We start from the raw sequence: 19,175 nt of genomic DNA, 5'->3' as shown, positions 1-19,175 counted from the left end.
ACAAAAGCTTGCCTGACACTCCCTTGCTTTCAATTCTAGTTCCCCAGTATTTTTCCCAGAAGAGCTTTGAGCATTTGTTTCTCAAACTAGTTTAGACAGGTTTAGGTGGATCACGTTGCCCTCCCCCAACCGTGCTCACACCTGAGTTGGGAGTCAGTTTGTGTTTCCATGGTAGAAAAGGAGGGATTAAATAACAAAGCCTGTCAGATGAGTGTGGGTCACAGTAGGGAGGGACATTTTCGTGAGGATGGTTCACTCCTCACCTGTTTCGGTTCACATTATCGACGATACTTAAAAGGCACATAATTTGGTTATGATCAAATGTAGTGCAGTAACATTTTGTTACATCCTTGGCTTTGGAGTGTAGTAGTCGTCCATCTTAAATAGTTTTCAAGTACCATCTTAAATATTTTCAAGTATTAGATAACATGCACACTAGGTCACACTTGACTCAGTATTCCTGCTTTAAGAATAGGGTAGAGGATGATAAAACTTGTTTGAATTGAAGGGTAAATGATTTAAGATACCAAAGTAATTTAAAAAAAAGGGAAAAAAAGGATTTGATTCAGTGTAATGAAGTGAAGAATGAAGTCTGCTAGTAGAACACAAAGAAAAACAGATGCCAAGAAGTAAGATGTGACATGGGGAAAATACCTTTTTTATTCCACTGGTTTGGGAAATAGTAAGTGTGGCAACCAACTGAGGCAACAAGTCAGAACAAACATTTGGGATTACAAATACTGATGACGAGAAGCCAAACAATCATTCATGTTCTGTACAAACATTTTAGATGAATCTCTCATTGATATGTTGAGAAAATGAGATCATAGCATGCACATAATAATTAGGTGACCTGTAGCTGTCTTGATTTCCTGAAATGTATGCATTATATACAGTAGACACACTAACACATTTAGGGTCTGACATTTTTTTAAATACTTAAATATTCTCATCCCGAAAGAAAAAATGGAATTGATCAAAAGTGACAGTAAAGACATACAGAAGATTCTATTTCAAATAAAAGCAGTTCTAACTTTCTATTCTTTAAAAAATCCTGAAAAAAATGTACAATGGTTTCAACAAAAATATGAAGCAGCACAAATGTTTCAGTCAGCATATTAGAATTATTTTTGAAGGAAAATAATTCTAATATGCTGACTGAAACATTTGTGCTGCTTCATATTTTTGTTGAAACCATTGCACATTTTTTTAATCTAAATGTGTTACATTGGAGATTAAAGTAATGTTGGTATTTTATTTTATTTTAAATGGTAATAATATTTCACAATATTACTGTTTTTACTTTGATCAAATAAATGCGGACTACGTGAGCAGAGACTTCTTTCATAAATTTCTTTCACAAAATAATAATGACCACAAACTTGGAATGGAATGGTTTGTATTAATATAACCTATGATGAAGTTCTTTTTTAAAAACAGATCCAATTTTATTTTCTTTGAGTAAGGGCTTTTATTTAAAATTGCATAATAGATAATAGTGATAGAAAATACACTTTTGAAATAAATAAATACAATTTACTGAGACATTATCTGTCATAGTGTCCCTTGTTCATTGATGAAATATAATGCTTTGGCTTTATAAAAAATATATTTTTATGAATCTCACACCCCGTTTAGTACACCGGTACATACTTTCTAAAATACCGCAGCCATTCTATGACTCCATGCTGGGTTCTTTCATCAAAAACCACGTCTTCCGTCTTAATACACTTCCTGCTTTATCATAAAACCATATATTCTTTCACGGCAAGCTTAAACATGCAAAGATGAGGTGAGATTCAGACTGGCAGGATACATAACTGTAGTATTATTCATTCTGAAATTAAAATTTACTTCCAGTTTCATTTAAGTAAATTCCAGTAAGACAAAACATGCCTGAACAATGTACAGCCTACATATACTGTACCTTTTGAATGTACGAAAATGTGTTTAGTTAGCGTTTCGAGTTTATATATTTCTTTGAAATTAGATTATTGCTAGAGCCTGAAAACTAGAAAAGGTTCTTATCGCGTTGAATGTCCTATACAGTTTTAGAAGTATTAGAATGACAAAAGTGTACTTAGATGAATCTCATGAAACTTTCTGGCCATTTTTAATCCCCAAATAAAACAATTATTTAAAAACAAAAAAAAGGTTATTTGCACATTTCCACGCAAAGTTGCATTACAAATAAAAATCGGATTGGATTCAAAAAAGCAAAAATAGAATTCAGTTGTTCCAATCACTTCCATGGCCATAGGTGTATAAAATCATGCACCTAGGCATGCAGACTGCTTCTACAAACATTTGTGAAAGAATGGGTCGCTCTCAGGAACTCAGTGAATTCAAGCGTGGTACCGTGAAAGGTTGCCACCTGTGCAATAAGTCCATTTGTGAAATTTCCTCACTACTAAATATTCCATGGTCAATTGTTAGTGGTATTATAACAAAGTGTAAGCAATTGGGAACAATAGCAACTAGTGGTAGGCCACGTAAAATAACAGAGCGGGGTCAGCGCATGCTGAGGCACACAGTGCGCAGAAGTCGCCAGAGTCAATAGCTACAGACCTCCACAGAACTTTGTGTGGCCTTCAGATTAGCTCAAGAACAGTGCGTAGAGAGCTTCATGGTATGGGTTTCAATGGCCGAGCAGCTGCATCCAAGCTTAACATCACCAAGTGCAATGCAAAGCATCAGATGCAGTGGTGTAAAGCATGCCGTCACTGGACTCTAGAGCAATGTTCTCTGGAGTGACAAATCATGCTTCTCTGTCTGGAAATTCGATGGATGAGTCGGTGTTTGGCGGTTGCCTGGAGAATGGTACTTGCCTGACTACATTGTGCCAAGTGTAAAGTTTGGTGGAGGGGGTATTATGGTGCGGGGTTGTTTTTCAGGGGTTGGGCTTGGCCCCTTAGTTCCAGTGAAAGGAACTCTTAATGCTTCAGCATACCAATCATTTTGGACAATTTCATGCTCCCAACTTAGTGGATGGCCCCTTCCTGTTCCAACATGACTGCACACTAGTGCACAAAAATTCCCATTAACACACTCCTAAACCTTGTGGAAAGCCTTCCCAGAAGATTTGTAGCTGTTATAGCTGCAAAGGATGGGCCAACTCCATATTAAACCCAACAGATTAAGAATGGGATATCATTAAAGTTCACGTGCATGTAAAGACAGGCGTACCAAAACGTTTGGCTATATATATATATATATATATATATATATATATATATTTATTAATATCATATTATGTTACCCATATGGTAACACTTACCAATACGGTTTCATTAGTTAACATGAATTAAGAATGAACAATAATTCTACAGCATTTATTATTCTAATATTAATTATAATATTATTTATAATATTAACTAATATGTATTAATGAACAAAAAATTAACAACTGTATTTTTATCAACTAACATTAACAATGATTCATAAATACTGTAACAAATGTTTTGTTCATTGTTAGTTCATGTTATTTAAAACATTAACTTGAAACCTTATTGTAAAGTGTTACTATAGTGAGAACAAAATGAGAATTACCATTGAGAATAATGTGAATATCAAAAACATCAAAAATACATTAGGAAAAAAATATGTTAATGATAACCTGAGTGACAATTGTAAAAAATAATAATAAAAAAGGCTTAATTTTCAAATATATATATATTATTTTAGAGTGGAACATGACTTGGACATGTTCATGAGATCTCACTCATCATTATGTTGAGGACTACTGTTAACCATGTCACCCTCAGCCCCAACAGGAAGTCACATCAAATATTAGATTATTTCAATTGATAAGTCTCTCATTTCATTTCCAGATTCCCTTTGATATAATTCAGTCTATTGTAAAGATGGTTTTGGCCACTAGCTTAAAACTTACAGGGAGTGGACAGAGATACAGCCTGAGTGAACACCGATACACATGGTCCACCAGTGATATATTAAAGAAGGGTGGGTGCTTTGCTGGGTCTGCAGGCAGCTGGAGGAGACTTGCTCCTTGATTCCTTGTTCTTCATCTCTCCAGAAAGGGCCAGAAGCAGGGCTGGGGCCGACAGGTGGTGCACTGCTGCTTTTTGTTGTTGTGTGCAGTTAATGTAGCTGGCTATGAGCAACGCCAGGTCTCGAACCTGAAAAACATAAAAAGGAAGCAGAGAAATGCTGTGGGATGCGCTTTGTAAAATGTGCATTTACTGTATGTTTGCTGTTTGCTGTTGTGGCATTTAAATTCTCTAGCGGCATTTGAAATGTTAGTTGTATGAAATGTAATGGTCAGGAATGGCAAACAGAAGTATTCATCAGCCTGTGTTTCTGTTTACTTTGGTGTGTGTGTGTCTCTCTGTGTAAGAGAGAATATATACATTTCTGCATGTTATATGCTACTTTTCAAATGCCTTTTATTTATATGAAATATATGTTTAAAAATATGACGGTCTAAACAAACAGTTACGTAATCTACTCTACCGTTTAAAAGTGTGCGGTCAGTAAGATGTTTTAATAATTTTGAAAGACATGTCTTATGCTCACTAAGGCTGAATTTATTTGATAAAAAAAAATAAATAAAAAAAAATAAAAAACATTACAAACAGTAAAATTGTGAAATAATTTAAATAACTGTTTCCACTTTCATATATTTTAAAATGGAATTTATTCGTGCGATGGCATTACTTCAGTCTTCAGTCACATGATCCTTCAGAAATCATTCTGATATGATGATTTGCTGCTCAAAAAACATTTCTTATAATTATCAATGTCGATTTTTTTCTTGAATGAATAGAAAATTAAACAGCATTTGGTTACACTTCATTGACATACTTCCATTGTACTTACTCAAATAAGTACTGAGTAATATAAATGAACTACATGTAATTACTATGGAGTTACAGTTAGGGTTTGGTTTAGGGTTAATTACTTGTAATTATGCATAATTTACTGTTATTACTATAGTAAGTACAAGTAGTAACATGTAACTACATCACCTTAAAATAAAGTGTTATCCAGCATTTTTTGAAGTAGACATTTTTTGAAACATTATAAATATCATTACTGTCACTTTTGATCAGTGTAATGCATATTTTCTGAATAAAAGTATTCATAAAAAATAAAAAAACTGATCACGAACATTTGAATGTTGTGTAAAAATACTTATTGTTTTTTTATTATGAAACTATGTTTTTTTTTTAATATGAATTATTATTTTTTTTTACACAAGTAACAACTGTTCCACAGTTGTCATTTCCACAATAACATTTTTCTTTTTAACCAAAAACACAATACCTACCTTAGATGGTGTCATAGCAAACAGATGCTTCGCTGTAGACTTATCTTTGGATGTGTTGGTGCCAGAACTCAGAGCTACTACCAGCATAAAGTCCAGACCACATGCTCCAAATGTCACAATGCTTTTATAAGGGTAAGATGCAAGGATTTTCTAGAAGACACAAGGGGAAGACTCATCTTAGCCCTTCACTAACAATATGAATTGGTTTGAAATTGCTCTGCAGCTCTGAAGAGAATATGTTCACTTACTATAGAGTTAAACTCCAATATGCTGACTCCATCTTCATGTACTGCCAGCCAAACATGGACATTCTTCTGTGGAGATGAAGTTACGGGCTACAGGAGAAAGAGACTATTACTAAGAAATAATTCCACAGCATTTACACTTTTCTGAGTATTTTAAGCGATAGGGATCACCCAAAAATGAAAATTCTGTCATTAATTCCTCACCCTCATGTCATTCCAAACCCGAAAGACTTTTGTTCATCTTCAGAACACAAATTAAGATATTTTTGATGAAATCCGAGAGCTCTCTGACCTCTTCATAGACTGCAATTTTATTACCACTTCCAAGGCCCAAAACGATAATAAAGAGTTTGTTAAAATAGTCCACAAGACTCCAGTGGTTCAACCTTAATTTTATGAAGCGTCGAGAATACTTTTTGTGCGCAAAAAACAAACAAAAATAACGACTTTATTCAACAATTTCTTCACGTCTGTGTCAGTCTTCTACACTGTTGACGTAGTAAATACAGTCCAGCGCTTCCAAGTTATGTCAGAGCTACACCAGAACGCCAGCTTACCATTGGCCGTTGTTGTTCAAAATCCAATGCAGGTGGTCGATCCTTTTCCTATTTAGCACCTAAACTCTGGAACAGTCTTCCTAGCATTGTTCGGGAAGCAGACACACTCTGTGAGTTTAAATCTAGACTAAAAACACATCTCTTTATTATGGCATACACATAGAACATTATCCATTTCTATTATTTAAATCAGTTAAATGATTGTTGGGCTGCATTAACTAGGTCTGCCGGAACCGGGAACACTTTCCATAACACCTGATCGTTACATCATAAAAAGAATGGCATCCACGGTAATGTTAGTCTCTCTGTTTATCCCGAGGTTTATTGTAGTCAGCCGGATCCGGGCCGTATCCAGATCAGATGGTGGACCTGCGCTAGACATGATCAACGCATCCCTGAAGTGTCTGCTGAGACTGTGTCAACTAGACTCTCCTCTGTGACGGCCCATCGGCACGACATCCTCAACAAACCCGTCTCCTGCGTGATGACTCCGATCTTCAATCAGGATTTTGCCCTCCGCAAATAAACTTAATAAAGCCTGAACCTCGTCGTCGGCCCATCGGTCGTATTTTTTTAACTCCATTGTTGATTCGAATTGCAAACAACTCTTACTGCACGCCCTGCAACAGACTTTTAGGTTGAAATAAAATTAACTCTTCCTGAACTTTGAAAAAGTACTACCTCGCGAACAAGGCCGTTTTGAGGGGGACATTTTTACCCGGAACTTAATTTAGACCCCGGTTCCTGCGGTCGAAACACACCGAGTACCACCCCAAAGTCCTTAGTTTCTGATCTTCTTTTGTGTTTCTAAGATGAACGAAAGTCTTACAGGTTTGGAACGACATGAGGGTGAGTAATTAATGACAGAATTTAAATTTTTGGGTGAACTAATCCAATATATTGAAAAAAATTGTATGCATTCCCTTTAGTCTTATAAGGAGACTCAACTATAAAGCTAACTATATCAGCGACCACACCAATGCACAATATCGTTCTGTTTATTATAAGCGCATGTTGCAGTTTTGTCGTCTGCCACTTTAAATGCTCAAGCTCTTTAAAGCAGGATGGAATCTGATTGGCTGTCAATGTTCTTATTGTTTATCAGCTGGTAAAAAAAGTTTCCCTGTGCCATTACTGTTATGGTTGTGGTGTGAACTTAGCTATTCTTTTATATTTATAAAGATTTTTAGAACTTTATCATTATCTTTATAGTAGGGCTGTCAAAAGATTGATCGCGATTAATCGCATCCAAAATAAAAGTTTGTGTTTACATAATATATGTGTGTGCTCTGTTAATTATTATTTATATATAAATACACACACATTCATGTATATATTTCAGAAATATTTGCATGTATATACTGTATATACATTTATATAATCTATAATATATATAAATATAAATGTTTTATATATAAAAAGAATATTTTTTTCTTAAATATATACATGCTTGTGTATGTATTTATATATAAATAATAATTAAACAGAGTACACACACATATATTATGTAAACACAAACTTTTATTTTGGATGCGATTAATCACGATCAATCTTTTGACAGCCCTACTTTATAGTTATCGTTCTTGGTGTGAACGGGCCTTAACTCACCTCAGCCTCAAATAGTTTGGCTCCAAAAAATGACCACTTCCGAGCCACTGTCAGGTAGATTCGTATGCACTCTGATGAACTCCGCCCCCTCAGAGATGCCCATCGGGTAGAGAGTTTCTGCAGCAACTGCCTGAAAATTCATGCATTTCAGTTTGTAAGACAAATAAATTCTTTGTGTTCATATTTGAGTTAATTTCACTGGAGGCATAAATACCTCATTTGTTCCTCAGTGCAGGTGTGTCGGTAATGCTTCGGGTAGAAACGCTCTAGAACCTGTTTGAGTGTCTGGTTAGACTTAGTCTGTGAAGCTCCTGAACCACCTGGACTAGAAAACGGGCGCTCAAAGTCCCCAAACTCTACCTGCATAACACAAAACCCATTATAAGTCTTAAAATATAGAAATCGATTGACACAATATTAATTATATGTTTGAAACTATGACTATGACAGGCAAACTGACGAAGACCTATCGGTCGAAATGTTGCAATGCAATAAATTGGAGCAGTTTAATCAGTGTGTGGAAATCCCCTTTGTTTTTTGCTTCAGTGATTTATTTTGCCCTGCATCTGAGCCCTGTTTGGGTTTGAGGATGTGCACACCTTCTTTGTTATCTTGACTTTGATTAATTCATTATTTAGCATGTGAAAATTAACTATATAATGTTTACACAAATTACAATAATTTGTTTTTTTAATTGGTTTTGATTAATTGTCATGAAAATTTTACAATATAAAAAGTAAATATATAAAAAAAGCCAATTGGCATATGAGACAATTTTCTTTAAGTGATTTATTTTGTATAAGAATGGCATTGGAATCATACAGAATTGACAGATTCTGGTTACAAAACAATTCTATTAATTATTATTTTAGTAACTGTGAAGGAGTCTTTTTTAACAATTCATTAAAAGAACCAGTTCATAACAATCATTTATTGGTATATAGCGGACTACGTGGATGTGTTGTATGTTTGTTAATATGTGCAACCAATGAGGACAACAGAAAGACATGTTGTCTATGTACAGTGTTGTCCTGTATTATTTTATGACCCCCCAGTTTCACATTTAACACAGACTGTAAACTCACAACTCAAAACAAAAACAACTTTTGCAGTGGCGCAGTAAATTCAATAGCGGTGAAAACCAGTCAAAGTTTTTTAGTCATCAATAGAATTTTTTTTGACGAACTCGTCATTTGGTTTCAGATTTTCAAAAATGGAATAGGTTCTGATATCTGAATAACTGTACTACCTGACATGTATTGCAGATATAACTGTCCTGATAAATCACATCTGCCTCTTAAATGGCCTTAGATTCTGTGAACAATTTAAAAGTGTGATATGATCAGTAGCAAAACTAGACAATCAGATCCACTGTGTGCCTGAGAGTCATTTTCTGCATTTCAGTTTGCTGAAATCGGTTTGGCTGACGTGCCATTGGAGGCGTGGTTTTGGAGAGAGGGTGTGGGGTCGAAGAAATGTAGTGGGCTGTTTAATTAATTGACAAAGTGGGGTGAAATATGACCTGAACATGTTCTTGACAGGTATGTAAGATTTATCCAGTAATATAATAGGAGCACCACCATGTACCTGAGCAAGCAGGGCGGCCATTTCTAAAGCAAGCTCTTTGTTGACAGGGAAGTGCCCAGCTGTAATTTCCTCATTTGTTTGGTATGCCAGAAGCAACCGCTCTCTCTCTGTCTCTCCTCTCATCTGCTGGGAGAAGTACAACCTACGGGAAACAAACTAGCGGTTAGACACAAATTGCAGCCTGATGGGTGTAGGCTTGTTGCTGATGTTCTGTTTAAGAATCTGTACTCTACCTGTTCTTATAAGTGAGCTTCACCGTCCTGGCATTCTCTGATTTGCCTGTGTGCTGCTCCTTCGAGGCCTGCTCCCATTTTGCAATAATGTCACAGATCTGAGGACACAGCACATTGGTTTTACAATAAAGATGGTTACAAAGTACAACAAGTCACTGTCCAGTAGAGTGTGTAGTTTGTGTGTGTCTGACCTTCAGGTTTCCCTGAAGACAGTGCTCAAGGTCTTTTCCATTGGGGTCGTCAGAATAAAGGCTGAAACCAGACTGACCAGTTTTCCTCATGCCAGTGTCCTGGTTCAGCAGACTCTGAAATTCCTCCACTGTGGATGAAGCATCAAAACCAACAACCTGATACACAAAGACACACTGTTAGCTTAGACAGGTAGATGGTGAATTACCTATAGTTTAAAATTTCATTTTTAAATAAACAGTTATTCCAAAAATGAAAATTCCCACATTATTTATTCACCTTCATGATGTTCTAAACTGTTATTTTTGTTCCATGGAATATAAAAAGAGAACGCCTGAGCACACTGAGTTTCCACACTTTGAAAATTAATTTCAATATTTTTTTCATGTTTTTCATGGTTATTTTGATTTTATAATTTGATGGTGTGGATCAATAAGGATTTAAATACTTAATAATAATACTAAGAAATGAATACTTATTCAGCAAGATTGTAATTAATGTAAATTAATCAAAGACATTTATAATCTTATAAAAGGTTTATATTCCAAATAAATGTTGTTATTTGAAAATTCTATTCATCAAAGAATCCTGAAACAAATATATCACCGTTAAAAAAGCAGAATAACTGTTTTTAACATTGATAATAATAAGCAATGTTTCTTGAGCAGCAAATCAGCCTATTATAATGATTTTGAAAGGATTATGTGACACTGAAGACTGGAGTAATTATGCTGAAAAATTATTTAAAAAAATAGAACATTTAGAATTTTTTTTTACATTTTAAATTGTACTAACATTTTACAATATTACATTTTTTTCTGTATTTTTAATTAAATAAATGCAGCCTTGGTGAGCATAAAATGTGTTTTTAAACAAAACAAAAGTTTTTTTACTCCAGACTTTTGAACAGTAGTTTATCAGTAATTTTGAATGAATTATCTCCAATAAGCCTCTTAACAGTTTTCCTCAGCCTAGAAAAAATAAAAATAATATATATATATATATATATATATATATATATATATATATATATATATATATATATATATATATATATATATATATATATATATATATATATATATTGACTATAATAAACATTTATTACTTTTAATTAAATTAAAATTAACTAAAAATGTTTTACTTGGCCATGGGAATCCTTTTTTGAAAAAAAGTATTCTATACAGTCATGCATTTGGTAGATGCTGAAAAGCAACTGAGATATTTTTCATTCTTTGGATATCGAAACCCAAGAAGTTGTTTTTAAAGTCAGGCTTTACCATTCCAGCGACAGAAACATCCCACAATGATTCATAGAGACCATGTCAAGTTCCAGAATTCACGATAAACAGTTTTATGTCATACATATGACTCATGCTCTCTATTCCAAGCCTTCTGAATGAATTTCTCAGATGGCTTGGAAGTTGAAATATAACACACCCATAAAATGTACTACATTTATAATACTGTTAAAGTGCTGTTTTTGGTCACTCATATTGAAATGAGCTGCATTAAGATTTAGAAGAACATCCAGATGAGTAAATAATGACAGATCAATCTTCATTTCTTGATGAACTGTTCCTTCCTCATAAAGCGTTTTTGCATATGTGTGGACCTGGTAGGTGTTGTTAAGGAAGTGTACAGGAACGCTGAAGGGCAAAGAGTGGTGGTAAGGGTTCCTGAGTAAGATTGATAAGATCTCCATACGTGACGATCGGGCTTGCCGATCCCCTTTCTGCTGCATCCGCTCTAGTGAACGTTGGCAATAAATGGCAAACTTTCCCACCTCTGTCCTGGGAACAATTCAGAAATTGAGCAACTGTCAAATTAAGTGAGTTGGATGTGCTTCAAGGAAGAGTATGATGTCATTTGTTTTGATTTACCTTGAATTTCCATGTCTTTTGAGATGAACCTGCAAATACCAAAGAATGGGGTGCGTGGGCAGGAAAAGACCAACACACAGAGCCAGGAACTGCCACCCCTAAGTTACAGAAAAGTCATTGAGTCATCGTTGCCTCATAAATCACTCCCAAGTTGGCGAGAAACACAAAACAAAATCAAGCACCCCCCCTAGTGGTGTGTGTTCACATCACAAGTGTGTGATTTTCAATCGTCTTACCTGCAGGGTTCCAGGAGGTCCGTGTGGTTGCTTCTTCTGAGTCTGTTTGATAAGTTGGCAGTAGATCTCATTTTGCAGCTCTGGGTGGGTGAGACACACTTGTAGAGCACACTGAGCAAGAGTCACATGATAATCTATGGCTGGAGTGTCAATGGCCACGTTAATGAAGAGCTGACATGTCTGTAAAGAAGAGAAAAAGAGTGTTTTTGCCTGTGTTGTTGGGGCTATGCCCCCCAAATGTGTAATGAATGAAGACACACCTTAAAGAGCTTGATGGCTTCAGTTTGTAGAGCCTGTGATGGCAGGGTGGTGAGTGGAGAAGACAGTCCTTCCTTAGTGAAACACAGCATTGGGTGACTCCAGAGCGGAGACCCTGAGAAAGAATCAGACAGATATGGACATTAAACTATCTTTATACAGCTACAGTTTAAAAGGGCAGCATGAGGTCAAAATGAACAACTTGAGAATAAACTAAATGTATGATATAATGTTTGCCATGGTTACATTTTAATAACATAAGTCAAATGAGTCTCAGCCTCAAGCAGCACACCCACATGCCACAGTCCTTTCATTTAGTGATGTTAACCACCACACAAATGCTTGGGGCCCATGAGATCTGGGGGCCAATAAGCAACTGAATAAATCACTTAGTCACTGCATCTTTTTTTCAATACAGATAGTACATTCCTTTTTGAATATTGATAATGTCTACTACAGCAATATTCAAAGGCCTGACACTTGAGTGTCCTCAAGCTGGCAAACCATGTGAGTGTTGAGTGAGGAGTGTGCTTTTCTCGTACTTCTCCTCGTGAACACATTACACTGGTGCTTTCACAGTTGCACTTCCCATAAATGTGACAGTTGACTTTAAAATTTGTTTAAAATTAGTTTAAAACACATTTATCACATTAAACAAATTAAAAACACATTATCAAATTAAAATATATGATGATAGGAATTAAACGTTTGCAATATAAAGTAGTATAACGGACTGTTTTTGTACAGGTAAAATAACGAAGCAAATGACATCGGAAGCCAGACACATTTAAAAGGATAGTTTATCCAAAAAAGAAGATATTTTAAAGAATGTTGGTAACCAGACAGTTGACAGTAGCGATTGACTTCCATAGTACCTTTTTTCCTACTATGGAAGTCAATGGCTACCTTCGACTGTTTGATTACCAACATTCTTTAAAATATCTTCTTTTTTGGGTAAACTATCCTTTTAAATGTGTCTGGCTTCCGGTGTCATTTGCATCCAGTTATTTTACCTGTACAAAAACAGTCCGTTATACTGCTTTATATTGCAAACATTTAATTCCTATCATCAAATATTTTAATTTAATTTATCATAAACACACTGGTTTGTAGCACAAATAGTTTTACCAATTACGACACTTTTTTATTCATTTAACAGTTATTTACATATAGGCGCTAATGAATCTGAAGTTTTGCACACAAAGAAAAAAAAGAAGAAAAAAAAGGCTTACTTCCATGTTGCAAAATAAGGTATACCAACCAGCATCCGACTACCTGAAACCGGTGCTACTTTTTTGTTCCTCATACTACCACGGACTCAGACTCAACTGGTGCCATGTTGCAGTGACTGTATTGAAATGAGGACTTTGTTTTATTCAGTTCTACTATTACTGCAGACATGTGATCAGCTAAGGACAAAAAAATCGGACTTCATAATAATAATAATATCAATAATAATAATTACTATTATTATTATCATTAGGATCATAAGTTGTAAGCCTTATAAATGTGGGGGAAATCACATCCCTGTGATTTGCTGGGGGCCCTAAAAAATGCTAATTTGCCCTTGTGTTCACAAACCATCTGATGCATAAGAGATCTACGCTATTCCGGGGAGCCAATCACAGAGATTCCAAGTTCATTATTTGAATTAGAGTTTTTGTGTCAGACGATTGTTGTGGAGTATCAATTGTGGTTGGTCATTTACAGTAAATGTCTCTTCCTGTCTAAGTTGGTGGTTCTTGGGCAGAATATGCAACATGGTGGACAAGACTTTTATACTAATTTTAAACATCCGGCCTTGCTAGACGGCTTTTAAATGCAGGGATTTGTTTCCCACAGCTGATTTTTAAGAGGTGGCATGCCTTCTCCTTATACTGTATGTTTCTGATGTAGGACACTTCACCATAATGAATTTAAATATATGAAATGAATAACATGATCATCTAGCATGCAGCTGTTAAGTTTTTACCTAGGTCTCCCTGCATGTTGAGCAGTTTACCAACCAGCTGCTCAAACTCAGTTCCCACCTGCCCCACTGCAGTGCCTGATGCCACAGACAGATGGTAAAACCAGGCCTTCTACAGGAGAGGAACACAGACAAGCAACAATGATGTTTTCGTTCATCATGAACTACCAAAAACATTTAGGATTATCTTTGAAATCATCATAGGATGATTGTTCTCTGATGTACTGTTTATGGAGTGGGCTGGATGAGAACATCGGCCATTGGATGCAAGCGGGAGGTTCCAGCTTGACCCTGGAAAAGTATCTGGACACTGTGCTATGGCTGTGTGGCTCATTATTTACCGTCTATGAAGTGGAAGACAACATCGCCACAGCTACAGCCCTCACAGTCCGCTCCCACCATCCTGATGTCGTCGATCATCTACCCAGAGTCAGAGCCATTACCCACCACGGACCCATAACCAGAGAGGACCGCAGACACTGAGCCAGAGCCTATGCCTGCCACAGACTCCCTGCTAGAGGCATTGAGCCTGCTGCCAAGTCTGACCAGGTGTGTGAGCCGGTTCCCATGTCTGTCCCAGAGGAAGTTTTGGTGGAATTGGACTGCCTGGAGTGGCTCATTGTCTTGAGCGACACTGAGCCAGCTCCCATCCTTGTTTCTGCCCTTGAGAAACCTCCTTCCCGGCCAGTTTTCTGTCCAGCTGTTAAGATAAACCTGTGTGATGTCCTTCCCACTCCGTTGGTTCCGCCCAGCACCAAGCTAGTTTCGTCACCTAGCACCAAGCCAATTTCGTCACCCAGGACCAAGACTATGTCATTGATGATGCTCCCACTCCCACCTCCTCTACCCATGCCATCTAGTAATTCAACCTTGTCTCCGCTGGCTCCCTTCAGACCTTTGGCTTCTTTTTTTGATGGCCACACCTTGCAGCTCGGATCCGCCTTGGGCATCCAGTTCGCTAGCTCCGCTTATGTGTGTGAATTAGCGCTGTAACAATTTGACCAAACATAAAAACCTTGATTACTTGAACATTTTACGTTGATTACGATTAATGAATGATTATTTTGATTATTTTATGTTCACGTGATGTGCGAGCTTCTGTCTGAGTGTTCGTTTGTCACAATATATCAGGCATTAGTTCAACATAATACACATCTGATGGTCTAAAATCGCTCCAATGTTCAAACTGGCAGGCCTTAAAACACATACAAATGACAAAGCTTTGTGAGGACGCAGGTGAAAGAGGTCTGCCTTCAGGGCGCGCGCACGCGCGTTGTCAGAGACGCGACACGGCTCGGCTCTGTCAGGGTTCTGTCACTTCTGTCTAGTTTATTCATGGTTTTGTGACAGAGCCCTGACACTCCTGTATTGTTTGTCTTGTCTTGTGTGAGCGCGCAGCTTTGAGCATGCTCGAGCTGCATGCTCTTCTGTCCTTGTGTTTTGTGTGCGGGCGTGGTGTTCGGATCCCAGCACTTCGGTCTAGTTTGGGTTTCAGTTTTGTGTTGGGATTCGGACATTCATGCTCCGCGTGTTTGTTTTGTCATGTGAGCGTGTGCTCTTCTGTCTGTGTGTTGTGTTCTGTGTAGCACACGGTTCATGTTTACATCGGCCGTGTGCTTTCATGTTTTGTCTTATGTTGTGTAGCACGTGGTTGGTGTTTTTTCACTGGCTACGTGCTACGTCATGTTGTCATGTTTTGTGTGAACATGCAGCTGGTGAGTTCTCATTAGCTGCATGTTCATGTCATGTTTGGTGTGAGCACATGTCTTGTTAAGTGTTTCTTTGTGTCCATTGTCTAACCCCGCCCACCTTGTTTCCTGATTATTGGTTCATTTGCCCCACCTGTCTTCCCTCGTTACCCTCTTTTGTTTGTTCCCTATTTAATCTCCTTGTGTTTGCAGTCCAGTGCGGAATCATTGTCTTTACCGCATGTTTCCCTGCTCAAGTCAAGTCAAGTCAAGTCAAGTCAAGTCAAGTCAAGTCAAGTCAAGTCAAGTCAAGTCAAGTCAAGTCAAGTCAAGTCAAGTCAAGTCAAGTCAAGTCAAGTCAAGTCAAGTCAAGTCAAGTCAAGTCAAGTCAAGTCAAGTCAAGTCAAGTCAAGTCAGTTTTTCCCCTTCGGGGTAGTTTTGTTTTGTCTCATTTTATTTTATTATTATCATTAAAAGCCCATATCCTCTGCATCTCTGAGTCCTCGCTCCTTTCCCTTCACCAACCCTGACAGGCTCTCTGTGTCACAGAAAAAAGCTGAGCACTGAACGGATAAGTTTTCCGTATTGTTGTTTTTGAATAGTGCACAATCGCTTTAAATGTTCAAGCCTTTAAACGCATTTACTTGACAAACTTTATGAGGACGAAAGTGAAAGCGGTCTGGCTTTGGGGCTTGCACGCGCCGTATGTCTGTGTGTGTGTGTGTCGGAGCGAGTAGGCTATAAGAAGAACGGCAATTAACTTACTGTATAAACTGTGTAAAACATGCAGTTACTGTAGTGATTCTGAGCATCTATAAACATAGATAAATGCTCCTGCATCTCTCTGTGTGCCTGCAAACTGCACTTGATGTGACTGACGGGGCGGAGTCACGTGACTAAAACTGAAATAACCGACATGGGAATACGTCGGGTAGAGGTTCTGAATTTCGGTTTCAATTATTTTTCGATTAATCGTACAGCCCTAGTGTGAATCCCCTTGCTACCCCTTGAGTTTCCGAGCCCCGAACTCCACCTTGCCCTGTTGACTCGTCGCTCCAACTTGGCTCCCTCAGCTTCACCGTGGGCCGTCATCCACTGAAAGACTGTGAAAACTTGCATAACTCCATATAGTCTGGCGAAAGACAATAACTCACTGAGAGAACATTTTTTTCGCAGCCGACGTCCCACTGAGTGAACTGAGAATGGCCTTCATTTGCATGTATTTACCTTGCCCCAAATATCCCCCATTTTACTCCACTTCATGTTGAGAGATCATTTAGAATTCATCCAAAATCTATTTAATTTAATGTCAATTCTCACTATATAGTATTATATGTGTTTGATATCGTTTGAAATGTCTCAGTGCGAATGGTACAAAAATCTCATAACCACATAAGTATACAAGAAGTTAATAAAAGTTTTTAGAGCTCGGAGATATTTTACTCATGACGGTGGGTGTGGCTTTTGGAGCCATTTGGTATCTTCTTCCAATCCAGGCAAATGGGAACTTGATCCAATTTAAAATTCCCTTTGTTATCATGTATTTCCATTTGAAAGAGGTTTCGGTCTGGTCTGAGTTACTTAAAGCAATAGAGCAATGAGTTCGGGGCGCTTACTGTAATGAGTTCGGCCCGTATTCAGTCAGGTATCGATATCTTATTCTTTGCTACAGAGTATTTGATGTTATGTACGAATTATCTTTGAATTGATTATGTAATTGGCATTATACATTTACCTGAATGTTAATAAAAGTGTTACATTTTGATCCTTTCTGAATTACTCTGTAATTATTAACTATCTCCAGAACCGAACGATATAATTGCAACAAAAGGTTAAAACGAAATGATTAAATGTGTGACTAACTATCAAATATAAATTACCAAACAATCAATTGGCATTCTATCCTAAATTCAACAATATGATAAATGGAGTCAGATAAAGAATATTATAATCAAATCCATTCTACCTAGCTGGAGACACGAACGCGCAAATTACCTTCACCGCGGTTCGTTACCGATCATTGGAGCGAATTCAGCGGCCTTACACCGGGCTCCCTCGTCCCTCCAGCTTCGCCTTGGTCAGCATCACCCTGATTGTGCCACGGACTTCCGGTCATGAGTCATCGGCTCTTTGGCTCTGCCTGGGTTCCCACCTATAACAGCTCCACCTCAGTCTGTCGTCCCCCTGGTTTCACATGGCCAATCAACCAAAGCTCCACCATGGCTCCTCCCTCAATCTTTATTATGGCTCTGCTCTGGGTCATTCACAGGTTCCTCATAAATGGGAAATACCTATTTTTAACTTTTAACTGGAACACCCCCTCAAGTCAGAGTTGAGACTGGGAAACTCTGCAACAGCCTGCAACAGACTTCAGAATCCAATATGGCTGCTCAGCACATCAACTGTGATGAAACTGTAGTAATATTCGTTGCATTCTATTCTATGCACTTCTGTTCCAACATCCCCTTTTCCCAGGTAAATGGAATGCAGTATTGCTTCTAATGTCTTTGAAATATGGTTAATGTGTACTGCCGAAATATGCACTGACAAGTATTTATTGTAAACAAACATATACTTTAATATAATTTCTATTGGAACTTGTATGTCATGAATTTCAATATATTTCTAAATCGATTTCTTCAATTTAGTACATTTAAAGTTTATTATATATAATATTTTAAATGTAATATCAAATAACAAACCACAGTTAAAAGGACAAATACTTTAGAATGTTAGTCAACACATGTAAATAAGTGTACTTAAAACATGAAAAAACATGAAAAAAAAGATTAAAACAGTGATTTAAAACGTAATTTAAAGTTACACTATTCATTTAATTTAAATTATATTATGTGTAAGTACATATTTTTTAAATGTACAATACAAGTGCACATCCAATAAAATTAAGTGCACTTCCTTTTCACAATGAATGTGCAACAGGTATTTGTGGTTGTACTTAAATATAATTCAGTATGGTTTGCCTACTGTACCTTCTCATGAGGTGAGTCGATGAGCAGATATGTCAGGCCCTGGCTCATTGACTGAATGGAGAGGGTATACTGAGCAGAGACTTCAGCTAGGTCACATGACTTATGCACTTCCTCAACACGAGCCTCCCCCAGTTTAATCTGACCTAAGGGAAACTTGGTAGGGAAATACGATATTAGTGCATGCACACATACAGACATCCTGTGCAAGATGGATTCTGATTTAAGGAGACAGAAGACCTTGTCCTCTTGACTTCTGAAGTAGTAGAGAGTCATCCCAAAAAGCACACACCACACATGCTTAGAGTAGCCATGTTTCACCTTAAGAGTCAGAGACAACAGATAACACACAACAAACATGTAATGTCAACATGTCAAACATACTTGGGTTATGATTCAAGCTGGTGACTTGACAAGCACAATGCTATTTTTTTCAAAATTTTTA

The 19,175-nt window shown here is 37.1% G+C and overlaps 1 protein-coding gene across 1 annotated transcript in view; it reads right to left on the bottom strand.

Annotated features, from left to right (window-relative positions):
- Positions 1 to 3,545: 3,545 nt before the first annotated feature.
- Positions 3,546 to 19,175, bottom strand: part of plekhh2 (pleckstrin homology domain containing, family H (with MyTH4 domain) member 2) — a 46,206-nt gene continuing 30,576 nt past the window's right edge. The window contains exons 16-30 of the mRNA XM_079842196.1: positions 18,971 to 19,051; positions 18,734 to 18,886; positions 14,059 to 14,167; positions 12,089 to 12,201; positions 11,829 to 12,008; positions 11,593 to 11,690; positions 11,325 to 11,502; positions 9,712 to 9,867; positions 9,521 to 9,618; positions 9,288 to 9,429; positions 7,915 to 8,060; positions 7,701 to 7,830; positions 5,539 to 5,625; positions 5,291 to 5,440; positions 3,546 to 4,139 (exon numbers count right to left, since the gene is read on the bottom strand). Coding sequence (XP_079698322.1) covers positions 3,954 to 4,139; positions 5,291 to 5,440; positions 5,539 to 5,625; positions 7,701 to 7,830; positions 7,915 to 8,060; positions 9,288 to 9,429; positions 9,521 to 9,618; positions 9,712 to 9,867; positions 11,325 to 11,502; positions 11,593 to 11,690; positions 11,829 to 12,008; positions 12,089 to 12,201; positions 14,059 to 14,167; positions 18,734 to 18,886; positions 18,971 to 19,051 — 2,007 coding nt within the window. The 3' untranslated portion in view covers positions 3,546 to 3,953. The remainder of the gene's footprint in view (positions 4,140 to 5,290; positions 5,441 to 5,538; positions 5,626 to 7,700; positions 7,831 to 7,914; positions 8,061 to 9,287; positions 9,430 to 9,520; positions 9,619 to 9,711; positions 9,868 to 11,324; positions 11,503 to 11,592; positions 11,691 to 11,828; positions 12,009 to 12,088; positions 12,202 to 14,058; positions 14,168 to 18,733; positions 18,887 to 18,970; positions 19,052 to 19,175) is intronic.

This window comes from Gobio gobio, assembly GCF_949357685.1.
Source record: "Gobio gobio genome assembly, chromosome: 18".
NCBI lineage: Eukaryota > Metazoa > Chordata > Actinopteri > Cypriniformes > Gobionidae > Gobio > Gobio gobio.
This window is presented reverse-complemented; position numbering and strand designations above follow the sequence as displayed.